This window comes from Squalius cephalus (genome assembly GCF_949319135.1).
Source record: "Squalius cephalus genome assembly, chromosome: 8".
NCBI lineage: Eukaryota > Metazoa > Chordata > Actinopteri > Cypriniformes > Leuciscidae > Squalius > Squalius cephalus.
The window spans coordinates 9548938-9564284 of NC_137129.1; the positions used below are offsets into that span (position 1 = coordinate 9548938).

At 35.6% G+C, this 15347-nt stretch overlaps 2 protein-coding genes across 5 annotated transcripts in view; both read left to right on the forward strand.

Moving 5' to 3' along the window:
* The first annotated feature begins 141 nt into the window (after positions 1-141).
* Positions 142-6479, forward strand: rp9 (RP9 pre-mRNA splicing factor). The gene is made up of 6 exons (XM_079878317.1): positions 142-438; positions 579-609; positions 955-1084; positions 2461-2552; positions 3776-3837; positions 5897-6479. Exons 1-6 carry the CDS (start codon positions 290-292, stop codon positions 6084-6086), a joined length of 654 nt encoding a protein of 217 aa, XP_079734443.1. The 5' UTR covers positions 142-289; the 3' UTR covers positions 6087-6479.
* A 5202-nt stretch (positions 6480-11681) lies between these two features.
* Positions 11682-15347, forward strand: part of elmo1 (engulfment and cell motility 1 (ced-12 homolog, C. elegans)) — an 89967-nt gene continuing 86301 nt past the window's right edge. For 3 of the 4 annotated variants that reach the window (XM_079880142.1, XM_079880144.1, XM_079880148.1), the window contains exon 1: positions 11710-11811. The gene's annotated coding sequence lies outside the window, so the exon portion shown is untranslated. Of the gene's footprint in view, positions 11812-15347 lie in introns of all 4 variants that reach the window. The other variant, XM_079880146.1, reaches the window with a different exon arrangement.

Here is a 15347-nt window from a genome sequence, read left to right on the forward strand (position 1 = left end):
ACATAGAGCACAGGCTTATTTTTCAAAATAATACATACTAAAAATAAGTTTCTTAAATTATATAATTGGTTTTTAGAAGTTTTATCTTTGACGCACTGTAGTTTTTAAAAAAAATCTCAATGCACGTTTTAGAGGCCTTTTATTTTGAAAAAGCACTTTCACCCGGAAGGGGTCAGACAGACGCTGATATGTGCCTTTAGTTTACAATCATCATTACTCTGAAGTATTAACTTTTTGAACATAAAATGTGATTATAGATATTCAAGAAATTATCTCCGACGAATGTACAATGTCAGCTCGCAAACGAAGCCGAGAGCATCACGAGGACAGACATGAACGAAAGAAACACAAGGAGTCAAAACAAGATGATGACAAATTCAAGAACCAAACCAGAAAACTGATTCAAGAGGTGCAGAAACTCAAGCATGTGGAGACTTTGTGAGTATTTGCATAACATCCGTTTGGTATTGGTAATTCTTTTGTATAACTTAAAGTTTTTATTATCTGAACTGCTGTAGCATTATGTTCCACTTTTGTCTTGTATATGTTATTACTTTCTTTTTTATTTTTCCTTTCAGCTATGAAAATCCTCCTCCTGGGTTCATCAAGGTTTGGTCATGGCTTGAAGTGTTGCCATTAAATGCTGCGAATTTATCATGAGCTAGTTGGGTTGCACTTCATTTTAAGGTGCCATTGTTACAGTGTATACATTGTATAGAATTCAGTACTCAGTAACATGAATTAACAATATGTACTTACTATAGAGTTAGTTTTATACAATTATGCATAATATACTGTTATTAGTAAAGTAAGCAAGCACCTGTAATATATGTAACAAGGACACTGTAAAATAAAGTGTTGCCTCTAGTCATCAGAAATCATGATTCATGTAAAGGCATTAGAAATAAGTTTTTGAGTGAGCATTTTGCAATACACGCATAACTGCTTTTGCAGGAAGATGATTACAAACCAGAGGACTGTATTCCTGATGACCCTGGTAATGAGGACGCCAGGAGCTTCTTGGCTCACGCTCCCACCAAAGGACTGTGGATGCCTCTGGGGAAAGAGGTGAAGGTCATGCAGTGTAAGCAGACTTTCAGATATATTTACTTCACTCTTAAAATAAATATTTTTTTTGTGATCTAAACTGAACTTCTGAATTTAATCGAGTAGGTGTTCATTTTATGGAAGCTTCCTTCTGCCACGTAATTAAAAATAAAAGGTAATTGACTTTTTTTTTCTTACAATTCCAAGTTAATAGTTTGCGATTCTGACTTTTTTTCTTCTCAGAATTGTGAAACATAGATTCAGATTTGGGAGAAAAAATAATTATGATATAAAAACGTGTAATTTTTGAAGAAAAAAAATGTCAGAATTGAAAGACATAAAGTCCCAATTATAAAGTAATTGGGACTTTTTATCTCACAATTCTGACTTTTTTCTTGAAATCATTAGTTATAAACGCAGAATTGTGAGAAATGAAGTACGAATTGCAAGATATAAATTTGTAATTGTGAGATAAGTCATAATTGTGAGATATAAGCTTGGGAGATAATAAGTCATAATTGTGAGATATAAACTTGCAATTGTAAGAAAAGGTCAGAATTGTGAGAAAAAGTTGCAATTACATTTATTGCGAGTTTATATCTGACAATTATGACTTTTTTCTTGCAGTTCCGAGTTTATATCTTACCATTCTGAGAAAAGTCAGAATTGTGAGTTATAAAATCGCAATTGTGAGAGAATTTTTTTTTAAGTTTAGGATTTTTAGTAATAAACTCGGAATTTTTAGTAATAAACTCAGAATTTTAAGTAATAAACTCGGAATTGCAAGAAAAAAGTCAGAATTGCGAGATATAAACTCAGAATTGCGAATTATAAACTTGGAATTGTGACAAAAAAATCAGAATTTGCGAGATATAATCTTGCAATTGTGATAAAAAGTCAGATTTGAGAATTATAAACATGGAATTGCAATAAAAAAAGTCAGAATTGTGAGACATAAGCTCTGAATTCTGAGAAATTCAAAGTATCATCATGTTATGTTTACAACAGGCTTCATTTTACTCATAAAAAAATATAAAAAACATTATAAAACCCCAGAAGGAAAATCTCAAGGGAACCAGTGGCGAATTAATCTTCCAGATTTTGGCCATCCATGCAGCACTCCATTGCGAGATAGTCACAATTGTGTTTATATCTCAGAATTTCGAGCTTATAACTCACTATTCATACTTTTCCCCTGTCAGAATTGAGAGATAAAAAGCCTTTATTATTTTTTTATTACTTGGCGGAAACAAGCTTCCATAGTCTTTGACTGGTCGTGTATAGAAACGTTTTTGTGTCAGTATATAATTACATGAGTTTGTGCTGTTTATTATAGTTCTTTTTAGCGACAAATGATGTTTTAGATTTTACTGTGCGGATGAAGGTCATTGAGAAAACAAACTGTGTGTGTAGGCTGGAGATGTAAGAAGTACGGCCACAGAACAGGAGACAAAGAATGTCCGTTCTTTATCAAAGGCAACCAGAAACTGGAGCAGTTCAGAGTAGTAAGTGACACACACATGGCCTACTTTTTACACCGCTGCAGTTGAAGGGATTTATTTAAAACCATGTAGAGTAACCTTGACTTAAAGCCTGATTAAAAACTTTGGCCTTACATATACAGGGTTTGAACGTTTTTTAAGAACATTTTTAGAGATTGAAGTAGCAGATTACTGATTATACAAAGTATTGATATATAACCAAGCTTCTTTTTATCACATGCCATGTGGTTTTGATCTTTTTAAAAAAAAAAATGTATTGAATAAACATTAACATTATACATGCACTTTCATTCAAATGCAAATATTAAACATTAAACAATTATACATGCAAAAATAACAAGAAAAAAAAAAAAAAAAAAAAGGTGCCAGGGAGGTAGTAATATAAAAATCTGAATAAAAGTACAGTTGGGTATAAACATACCAAATAAATTCTTTCTTATTCAAAGAGTCTGTCTATGTACAGCCTTATTTCAGACAACAAAACCATGAATTAAGAGTTTTTTATTAGTAAACTTGCATTTATGAATATGTAATTTGAAATTGTCATCATGTGATTATGATTATTGTTTAGGTTTTCCATCCTTTCTCTGTCCATTAGAACTAAAACATTGTTTTTTTGTGTGTCCTTGTTTTTTCACAGTGTGTCTGTGCCTTTAAAACACGTATTACTGCACTTATACACGTTGCGGTTTTACTATTTTTAAATTATGCAATGTAGTTTTTATCTCCCACAACCTTCAATAACAGCCACTTTGCAAAGCTCTGAAAGGTACACTCAGTATTATTTTCCTTATAAATAAATTAATAGTACTTAATAAATTAAACTTAAACTTAATAAATTAAATTAATTAATTATAAATGAATAGGCCTAATAAAAGTTGATTTATTTACATGGAGTGGTTTGCCTCACGGGGTCCAACATGTTGAAGTCACATGGCCAGCCGGGCCAGCCTAATACAAATGATCTCTGTATCCCCCTTATTATTGTCAGATGCTTTCGCTGGCACACAACCTAAACTTTTATTTTTGTGTGATGTTGCATCCACACCACTAGGTGTAAGTATAAGTCCACAATGACTGCCATATTGACTGCACAACATAAAAAATGTACTATAACTGAACTGAAGCTATAAAATATTCTACTTCCACTGCAAGTTTTATTTATTTATTTTTTTTATACGGTGAACCTTAACTGTTTAATGAATGTTCATAAAATTCTTTCACAGGCACATGAGGATCCAATGTACGATATCATTCGAGAAAACAAACGCAATGAAAAGGAGACAAGGTACGTCAAGTTTTATAAATATTGAGTTTTATAAATAGCTAAAATAAGCAATAAGGATAGACACGATTTACAATACAATGTTCAGAAGTTTGGAATCAGTACGATTTCTCTCTCGTGCTCACCATGGCTGTGTTTGTTTTATCAGTACAAACATTAATATTGTGAAATATTATTACAATTTAAAATAAAATAACTGTTTTCTATTTTAATATATTAATGTAATTTATTCCTGTGATGCAAAGCTAAATTTTCAGCATCATTACTCCACTCTTCAGTGTCACATGATCCTTCAGAAATCATTCTAATATGCTGATTTGGCTCAAGAAACATTATTTTTGTGAAAACTGATAAAATAAATCAGGATTCTTTGGTGAATGGAAAGTTCTAAAGAACAGCATTTATTTAAAATAGAATATTTTGTAACATAATAAATGTCTTTAATGTAACTTTGGATCAATTTAATGCTTCTTACTGAAAAGAAAATCTCACTAACCCCAAACTTTTGAATGGTAGTGTGTGTCAATGAGATGAAGAGCTTTTAATAATGTTCAGCCTCTTCTGGATCTGCTTATTAATAAGTTATTTGGTGTGTTGAGGTCTCTCAGAGGCCAGTGTTGATGAATTGTGTCAGTTTAACAAAAGAACCCTGTTGCAGACGATCACGTAACTCTTTACTCCACTGTGATTAACTTCTGTTATGTGGTGACAAGAGCTCCTGCTACATGGGAGTAATTAGAAACCGTTATGTGGGATGTAAACCCATTGTGGGCCGTTTTGACAGATTATTTTGTTCGTACATTGCTGAGCTCCACATTTATGCCACAGAACTGTTACTAAACATTCCCATGGGACTGGCAATTTGAATTTTTCAGCAGGATGTTGGAATACAAGGAGTAGCTTGTTAAAAAAAAGTTGAAAGTCAGAAATCAGCCGCTTTAACATTGATGCAGACTTCACAGCATGTAGTGGATGAAAGCAAAGCTAAAACGGGGTTGTGCGGTTCTGTTAGAGGATGTGAACCCTCTGAACAGCAGTGATCTGATGAATTGTTAATAGTTTCAGGTCAGTGTGGCACAGGCTGTCAGAAGGTGCTTGTGCTTTCTGCTTCCTCTTATGTTGCCCAAATCAATAACAATTGAATTTAGTTAAAGATAGAGTTCTTAAAATATTCTAAATAAATCCAATTGCTCAAGGGTGAAGTGTGTAATTTCTGTGCTTCTAGCGCCACCAAAAGGAGTTGCAAATATATAAATAACTGTAAAATGTATGTTTTCTATACATTTTTGTAGGTTCTTAAATATTATAAATATAACACTAAATGTTATTTATATTTTATAATATTTAATATAATATGAAATATAAATATTATGTGTGTATTTATGTGTGTAATATGTATATAAATATTTATTGAATATTATAAATATATATAATATACTATATATTTATAATAATATGGTATATATTTATAATAATATTATATATATATATATATATATATATATATGCTTATGTTTATATGTATATAAATATATATTAAATAATATTTATATATTTTTTATATTTTATTTAATATTTATATATACAGACACACACACACATATATGTATGTGTATATATTAGAAACTATTAGAAATATGTTAGAAATATTATTTGTGTGTATATATAAGACTATATACACAAATATTTATAATATATTTAATATATATTTATCAATACACACACATGAAATAAATATTATTATTATAAGTGTGTTGTGTGTATGTGTGTATATATATATATATATATATATATATATATATATATATATATATATATATATGGATAATAATATTAAATATTATTATTATTATCATAATAAATATTATCATTTGTAAACTAAATGTAATTTTACATTTTTAATCTGTAATAGGACTATTTTAAAGGAGATGCGTATATTTTTTCATGTTAAATGTTTTCATGAGTTCCATTATCTATAGTTTGATTATCTTTTTTTGTCTGCGTATTACAAAATTGTGCATAGAAAATAATTTTGATGTCTTTTTTTTTCTCCTCACTGTAGGATCCAGCAGTTGAAACAGCTCCTTCAAGACACCACCTCCGACTCTGACTCCACCTCAACTTCCTCTGCCTCCTCGGATCACAACCGGAAGAAGAAGAAGAAGAAAAAGGAGAAGAAGAAGAAAGAAAAGAAGAAACACAAGAAGAAAAAGAAGAAGCACACGGCCAAGGCTAGCGATGACTCAGACTAAAACAGGGGCCAGTGTCTGGGTGTCTCAGTGCTCATCATTAGCTCTGCAATAGTGTGTCAGCCCTATCAAGTATACACAGGAGGCTTCCCATCAGTTCTCCAGGCCATCTTCATATCTGCTTAATAATTCATGGATGCATTAATCCCCTCTGTCGCATGGAATGCTTAGGATATGTGCATCTTTATCAGATTTCCTATAGCTCTTCCTTATCAAACTGTTTGTTCCTTGGGCTTATTGGACTGAAGTCTGAGGTGAACAGAGTTCTGAATGTATGTTAATTTACATTTTGAGAATGCGTCACTGTGAAAATAACTGACGAGAGCTTATGATACATGCCATCTGCTGTCTTGAACAGTGACGTCCTTAAATGTCATGCAAATAAATCAATGACTATTCAGCATTTACAGCTTCTTTTTATGGTAATCTGATATGTCCTAAAGAGATTTTGAGGATTTTTAGGATCGTGCACCTCAAATTACAAGTGTGAATTCACATCCTCTGTTTCCATCAGAGTGTTCGGGGCTTCTGCATCTGGCTGTAGTACGTAAGCGCAGCCAATTAGCACCTCTTGAATGGGTGACAATGGTTTGCACATCATTCACATCACCAGAGAGGCTTATTGAGAGGGGAAAAGATGCTTTTCCTTTGATCTCGTCGCTGAAATCCGGAGTCCTGCGGTTGTCGTTGAAGTACATGTGCCATTTTGTATCAAGATAAATAATGCATCATATTTTATCAAAGGAGCTCTTCATAATGCTGATTCAACTTTGAGACTATTTAAACGTGCTTTTAAAAAAGAAAATAATAATGAATTATTCTTAAATATTCATATTAATAACATAAATCAACCACTTCAAAAAACAGTCTATGACTGACTATCAGGGCTTTATTTGATTTTCAAGTCGTTAACTTGCGCTCATCTTCAGAATGAGTTTGTACTGGTAATAAAAGCTTGATTCTCATGTTTCCTTTTTAGTTCCTCTCTTTTCATTGTGTCTCCCTTTGTTCTGATCTGGCCAGGGCCAATAGAAACGTGTGTATGTGACATGTTCCCTTTTTATCAAGCCGTGAAGGTCACAAATGAGTTCCCCACTCTTTAAATATATTATACATTTTGGTTTACGCTAGAGAAGTGTGATTTAAAGTTCAATTGTGACAGAAAATTCCAGCACAACAATTTAGCCTACAAAAATATGTATTTTATTAAATAAAATAAATTACATTATCACATACCAATTACAAACACACATACTGTATGTGCATATATACAGTCAGAGGTGGACAAAGTACACAACTTCCTTACTCAAGAGACTTGTGAAGAGTTTTTATTATATTTTACTCAAAAAATTGAGGAGATCAGAAGTGCAATAGAGCCTTCACATTCCCGTTCATCAATTAATCCTGCGCTGTCTAACAATTTGACTAACTCTGAACCAGTTTCATCAGCGCAGCTGGCAGATATTGTCTCTAAAATGAATGGAGGTAGCTGCAGACTGGATATTCTCCCTACTCATCTTTTAAAATTTGTTATTCCTGCTGGGAGTTCTAGCCTAACAGCTATAATTAACAGTTCCTTAATGAGTGGAGTAATACCAAACTGTTTCAAACATGCAATTGTTCATCCCTTGTTCAAAAAACCTAATTCGGATCATACAGTATATAACAACTATAGACCTATATTCCTAAACTGCCTTTTATCTCCAAGATTTTAGAGAAAGTGGTCTACTCACAGCTATATTTGAATACTTTTGATATTTTAGACACATTCCAGTCAGGCTTTAGGACCTGTCACAGCACAGAAACTGAATTGCTCAAGGTCACTAATGATGATATATTATTATTGTTGGGCTCAGGATCACATGTTGTTCTAGTTTCATTAGATCTAAGCGCTGCCTTCCATACGATTGACTATGAGATTCTTCTCAACCGTCTGGAGTGTTGGGTTGGTGTCCAGGGTACAGCCCTTCAGTGGTTTGCCTCATATTTAAAAGACAGGACAGTTGCTGTGAATCTGGGAGACTTTTCTTCCACATTGGCCCCTTTAGTTTGTGGTGTTCCTCAGGGGTCGATTTTCGGACCGTTGTTGTTCTCTCTGTGTATGCTTCCTCCAAGCACTATTTTTTGAAAGTATAGTATTGTGTACCATTGTTACGCCGACGATCTCCAGCCTGTGAGCTTAGATAAAACCTGTTCGCTGGACAAAGGAATGTTACAGTGATATTAAACTTTGGCTTTCTAGCAACTTTCTTCAATTAAATGAGAGTAAAACTGAGGTTTTGATTGTAGGTTCTCCCATCTCACCTACCTTTCCTGATCATTTAGGTTCCTTGTCCTTAAAGATTGAAGATCATGTAAAGAGTTTAGGGGTAATTATGGACTCATCACTAAATTTTAATAAACAGATTGGTGCTGTTGTTAAAGGTAACTTTTTTAACCTGAGATCAATCGCTAAAGTAAAGCATTTTCTAGTCAAGTCAAGTCACCTTTATTTATATAGCGCTTTTTACAATACAGATTGCATCAAAGCAGCTTCACAGTGATAACATGAAAATAATACAACAAAGCTTGTTTCTAGAAGAAAATTGCGTCATCGTCCACCTTAAGTAAGGCAGATCAATAATATTGTTGAATATTAAATGTCCCCAACTAAGCAAACCAAAAGCCAAGGCAACAGTGGCAAAGAACCAAAACTCCATCAGGTGACAGAATGGAGAAATAAAAAACCTTGGGAGAGCCCAGGCTTTGTCGGGGACAGGTTCTCCTCTGGCCAATGAGCGAACAGTGTATGATTATGACCCAGGCAGCATTACAGGTCAGAAGTCAGATTGGATCAGAACATTCAGAATATTTATCCAGTTCCATCTGGTTGGATGTCGGAGTCATCACGCCGGTATGGAGACGAGTTTGTTGAGGATCAGTGCCGATGGCTGTCGTGCCGTTGAGGCCTTCACAGGGCTGATGAGGCAGGCACCTCAGGGATGGGTCCAGGCGCAGGTCCACCATCTGATCTGGATACGGCCGGGGTCCGGCTGACTTCAGTAAACAGGGAAGGGACTGGTTGACACTTCAGGACTGCATTGTCATCGTGTCCAGGCGCAGGTCCTTCATCAGATCTGGATGCGGCCTGGATCCGGCGGACTGCGGTAAACCTTGGATAAACAGAGAGACTAATATTATCGTAAACAGCATCCTTCTTATGATGTAACAAGTACATCAGGATTTATGGGAAGTGTTCCCGGTTCTGGCTGACCTAAACTATGCAGCCTAACATTGAATTATAGAAGTCTATAATGTATTATGTGTATGCTAGGCCAAAGAGATGTGTTTTTAGTCTAGATTTGAACTGACAGAGTGTGTCTGCTTCCCGGACAATGTTAGGAAGATTGTTCCAAAGTTTTGGTGCTAAATAGGAAAAGGATCTACCGCCAGCAGTCGATTTTGATACTGTAGGTATTGTCAACTAACCTTTCTATCCAGTAAGGATTTGGAAATTGTGGTTCACTCTTTTATCTCATCAAAGATTGACTATTGTAATTCTTTATATATTGGTCTCCCCCCGACTATGTTAGTTCTCAGGTCCTCAGATCAACGGCAATCATGCTTTTTCCGTGGTTGGTCCCAAACTCTGGAATAGTCTCCCATTCCATGTGAGGTCAGCTCCATCAATTGCCACTTTTAAGTCTTATTTAAAAACTTAATTATTTTCTTTAGATTTTGAATAAGTTATGTTTGTTTTGTTGTATGATTTTAATGTCATCAGTTTTGTAAAGCACTTTGGGGCAACGTCTGTTGTTTGAAAATGTGATAAATAAAGTTGCTTGCTTGCTTGCTTACTTGAGTGAAAGTACAGATACTACTGGTCAAATATTACTCCGTTACAAGTAAAGGTTGTAAGGACCGATTTTTACTTAAGTAAAAGTACAGAAGTACTCATTTTTAAAAGTACTTAAATATCAGAAGTAAAAAGTAAATGTCAATGCATTGTTTTATTATTGTTGCATTGTTGTATGTAGTAGCCTACCATATGCCTCTGAATCTATGCCTACCTACCTACCCTCATGTCAATATCAAATTTATTTCTAGAACACAGTTCCAGTAGTGAGATTGAATGTGAGATTGAATAAGTGCACTCAGTAATGTCCACAATGGTTCCCTCAAATAGTACCCAATATTTAAAGTTTTTTGGCTTTTAGTATGAACATGTTAGCCAGCTTGGAGCTAGTGTGCTCCAAAACAATGACAAAATTCACATTTAGAAGATGAAAATCAGGTTGATGTCAGAATCCAACGTCACATTGACGTTAATCTCCAACGTTGGACAGATGCTGTTGGACACAACATCTGTCCGATGTTGGATGTTGACGTCAACCCGACTTTCATTTCTAGCCAAAATCCAACGTCTGTCTGACGTCGGTTTCTGACGTCAGTCCGACTTTCATTTCCAACCAAAATGCAACCCCTTGCAACTAAAATAATCCCCTGACTGACGTCAAGGACCTTGACAGAAATGTAGTGGAGTAAAAAGTATGGTATTTGTCCTTCAAATGTAGTGAAGTTAAAGTAAAAAGTTTCCAGTAAAAATAATACTCAAGTAAAGTACAGATATCTAAAAGCTGACTTAAGTACAGTACTCAAGTAAATGTACTTTGTTAATGTCCACTTATGTATACAATATGTATATCTGCTGGACTGATGTGTGTGTGTGTGTGTGTGTGTGTGTGTGTGTGTGTGTGTGTGTGTTATTTACAATAAAATAAATTTCCAAAACATTGCATTGTCATTTACACCAATGATGCAGAGTATGGTTTTGGTTTTCAGCAGTTTCATTTCCTGAAGAACTAGAGTTGTTCATTTCACATAGTCCAAAAAAAAAAAAACCTAATTCCAAAGAATGTCACAGCGTTCAGAGAAGAGCTGTTGCAGAGACTGACCCATGATGTGTATTTGCATAATGGTTTTTATAGAGAGAAAAACTAAAAGTAACATCACCTCTGCTGTCATGGACTGAAGCACAGAGGTATTGCATGTAGACTGGATTTTGGTTTACATAATCTTTTACATCATGTGCGTTTCTTAACAGAATTCTAGACATTCTTTTAAAGGCTTTTAAAGAATTACATCCTCTCTCTAATCACCAAAATGGAGTAGGCAAATGATGTCAGCATGGGACGGTTAATACATCACTTTGTGTGGGACAGATAATCAATCGCCTGTGTGTGTGGACATTGTGAGGACAGACATCTGATGGACAGATATTTACAAAACGCCAACTATGTCCTGAAGACAAATGGCCAGGCAATGATGTTCTGTTTTAATCATATTTTCCTATATAGACTTGCTGGCAATAATTCAAGCTTTTAAAATAAGGTAATTTGTAGCTTTTTTATGGAAGTCTCTATGTCTCTAACTATACTATGCACTTAAATCATGCCGAAAACTATTTTATACAAAAAAGCAAAAGCAGCCATCACAATCAATAGCCAATATCCACTAGACTAGATTGAAAAAGTACACTGATGCGCTTTTATAGGTCTTACTCTGCTGTTATTGGTGGATGACTGAAACAGCAGAGCCAATCAACAGCCGGGGGGAGGAGGAAAGAGGAAGTGAAAACAACATCAGCACTATCATTCTAGTGCGCTAGAGAAAGGGAGGGAGCGCTCGCATGCAACAAACTCCCAAACATCAATCCCTGGAAGGAGGAAAAGTCGCCTCACCGCTTCAGGTTTGTACGTTTTATTACGCATTGCCCATTCCTCTGTTATCGGTGCGACCACAGGCCACTTCGTGCTGTTTCATTCTTGCTGGTTGAAGTTTAAGCCCTGTAGTGTGCAGTTGTGAGACATTCGTGATTCGAGAATAGCCCCTCTATGAGCGCGAACAGACAGATCGCAGCGGGTGGAGAGTTTGACAGAGCTTAGTGCATGACTGACTGTGCTTTACTTCATGCGTACTTTATTCCACACACGCATTTAAACATGAACATGGGGTCAAAAGAGTGTTTCAAACACCAGTGGTTGTATTTTTACGATTGATACAGTTTATGTCGACAAGGTGCATTAGAGAGTTCTGCACAATGACAACGACTTCTCTTTTGTCTCTTTAGGGAAGACCAGCAAAATAGACAAGCAAAAGCTTTAATGTTCTTTGAAACTTTATTTTATTTATTTAATGGAAGCCCCTCATGGACTTTGGAATGATACTTTGCTTGGCTTTGTATTGCACGCGACTGTGAGTGAAATAAATGTCCAGTTAAAGGGACAGATCACCCAATTCTGATATCTTGTACTCTATGGCTGTGTTATAATGCATATTACTCGCCCTCATGTCGTTACAAACCCATACGACATTCTTTCTTCAGTTGAACACAAAAAGAGATGTGAGACAGAGGGACAGTCTCAGTCACCGTTTACTTACATTGTAGGCAAAAAAATATGCAATGCAAGTGAATGGTGACTGAAGCTTGACAGTTTGTCTTTTGCCTAACGTGTCCTTTTGTGTTCCGCTAACGTGAATAAACGATGACAGATTTTACATTTTTGAATGAACGGTCCCTTTAAAATGTAAATGTATGAAAGGAAGTTGTGTGGCCTTTGTATTACTAAGATGACTCATACAAAAATGCACAAAAAAACATATCAAACAAAAACACTAGCCGACAGCAATACACACACACACACACACACACACACACACACAAAAACAGAGATTCAGATATGAAGCATTTTATGAATGTAGCCTATTTCATATTTGTTTTTATGCATTTTTGATACTTTGCTTTAGTCAGCATTACCGAGGTAAAATCATGCAGTAACTTCAAAATGTAGTTAGGCCAACATTTCCTTATTTTAAACATTCATATAATATTCCCATATTTATCTTCTTCAAATTAAAGTAGCACACAGAATCTTAATTATGTTATAAGGATTTCAGGATGGTGCTCATCCATAGAGATTCACTTTTGTAGATTTTTTTTTTTTTTATCATTGTTGCAGTCCTAAATGAGACTTTTAATCTACCAACAACTCTTTACACACTGATATATTGTATTTATATATTGTGGTTTTTATTCTGAAGAGCTTTTGAAGCGTGTAAAAATTGAGGAAGAAATGAGATCTGTAAAAAGTAGAGACTTCCATGCCCTCTGGGAAGTAAATAGTTCCTTGCTTTTCATTTGAAAAACTATCAGAAGCTCAAAGTCTTCATCCTTTTCATGCATATATTTCCTTGACTTTGTAGTTGAGGGTATTTCTGATGCGGTCTTGTGGAGTCCAGATGAGAATGTGTTTTGTTGCAGTGACAGTCTTTATCCTCATGTTGTTGAGTCACTTTTGTGTCTTGAGGGAAGTGTGAGCTCAGCGTCTTGCCCCATTGGTCCTTTAGATCACATGCATGCGCTCTTGGTCAAACGTAAGCATGTTCAGTGTACGTTATGTGGCATGTAGCGTGTTTTCTGGGTCAGAGATCATTGAGTCACATCACAACATTAATGTCAAATGCATCTTTTTGGTTGTAGACATGATTCTGTCTGTTGGGTGCCACTGTGTAGATGTTATTTTTTGTTATACACTCTTAAAATAACCTCCACGGAACTAGCCTGGGAAAACCCAGACAACTTCCGGCAAATTTAGATTTGCTCTGCAAGTAGTCTGGCAAAGAGCTCATTCAAGCCGATTTCCAAGCCGTCGAAATCGCGGCACCAATCAGAAACGTTGAGGTGGGCTTTACACGATGACGATCGCTCTGATTGGTTTTAGGTCTATCCAATTGCGCCCAGAGGCATTTGAGCGACGTCCGTTGGTGAAGCGCACCAACTTTTAAATGCATTATTATATTCAAATTGCAAACACATGAGGACAGTCTCCATGAAAGACCCACTGGCAGATGAACATGCTACTACATTTCTCTCTGAAACGGTAGGAAATTAAATTAGATTTAATAGAGGATTTTAACTGTGACAAGATGATTGACAGGGCAGTTTACGTGACAGGATGCACGCGACAGATCCGTCTGATAAAGATGATGAAGTAGTATGTCCCAAAGCTTGCCTACTTTTTTTGCTACACATTCAAAAGTAAATACCTTTTCTTCACAAAAAGAGTACATACTTTTATGGCGTAGTTTAACTTAGGCGAATTGGGATGGGACGCAGCATAATGGCTTTACACGACGACGATCGCACTGATTGGTTTTAGGTCTATCCAATTGCGCCCGGAGGCATTTGAGCGAAGTCCGTTGGTGACGCCCCTTTGGAAATGAGTTATTAAAGAAGCTTTGCCAGACCATAACTCAGTTAACTTACTACTGAGAATGGTCTACCATGGAACCTTTCCATTGCACAAAATGTTCTTTACAGTGGAAAAGGGTCCTTTAGATAATTAGATTATTAAAATGTTCTTTGTTCGATTAAATAATTTTTTTGGGAACCTCTTCAATGCCATTGAACCATTGTTTTTAAGTGAGAAATAGGACAGCATTTTCAGTGAGTAGAGCGTGAAAGGAGAAGTGTTGCGAGCTGGACTCGAACCCACAGAGCCCAAATGAGCACCATGGTGTAATGTGTCAGAGCTTGTACTGTTAAGCCTCAGCAGTTTGATGAATGTGTGCAATGCGTTCAAGTACTTATCCTATTTAAAATGTCTGCGACATAAACTCATGAGGGAAAGCATCTTAAGTCACATAAGAAATGCTTTTAGGCTTTTCATTGTTCTCAGTTCTGGGTTGGAGTCAGGGGGGGTTTATCATTGTCTCTGTGTGCGGTAGAGGCAGTAACTAAGATCAGATGAGTTTTCTAAGAGAGTCAGAAGTTTACGGAGTCACTGTGTGAGCGGCTTATTGAAATTCTGCACATGTGCGGCATGCATATATAAATTACTTTCTGCAGTTTCTCAGTCTCTCACCTCTGAGTGCTACCTTGCCAATTTATGATGAGATCTTGACTGCAAGTGATTCTCTCTTTCACACTGTGAGGGGGGAAGGGGAGGGGGGGGGGGGTACATTCTTAACTGTTCCTTGTCTAATGTTCTCATCTCTGTCTTCTCTTATCTTCCTTTCCACCAAAATAAGCGAGAAGTTTTGGCTTTGTCTTCTTTTGGTGCCAAACATCTCTTCTTCTAGCTGAGTGCATCTCCAGTGTGGTAATATAGATAAACTATTGTACGTACCCATGCAAATTTGTAAAAGCCAATTGCATCAGAGGTTGTTATGTGAAAATTGTGTCATTTTGACAGAAAAAAAAACAACACTTTTTTTATTCAATTA

Coding starts and splice junctions, on each gene's coding strand:
- rp9 (XM_079878317.1), top strand. CDS start 290: ATGTCAGCTCGCAAACGAAGCCGAGAGCATCACGAGGACAGACATGAA. Junction 610..954: donor CTCCTCCTGGGTTCATCAAG/GTTTGGTCATGG, acceptor CTGCTTTTGCAG/GAAGATGATTACAAACCAGA. Junction 2,553..3,775: donor AACTGGAGCAGTTCAGAGTA/GTAAGTGACACA, acceptor ATTCTTTCACAG/GCACATGAGGATCCAATGTA.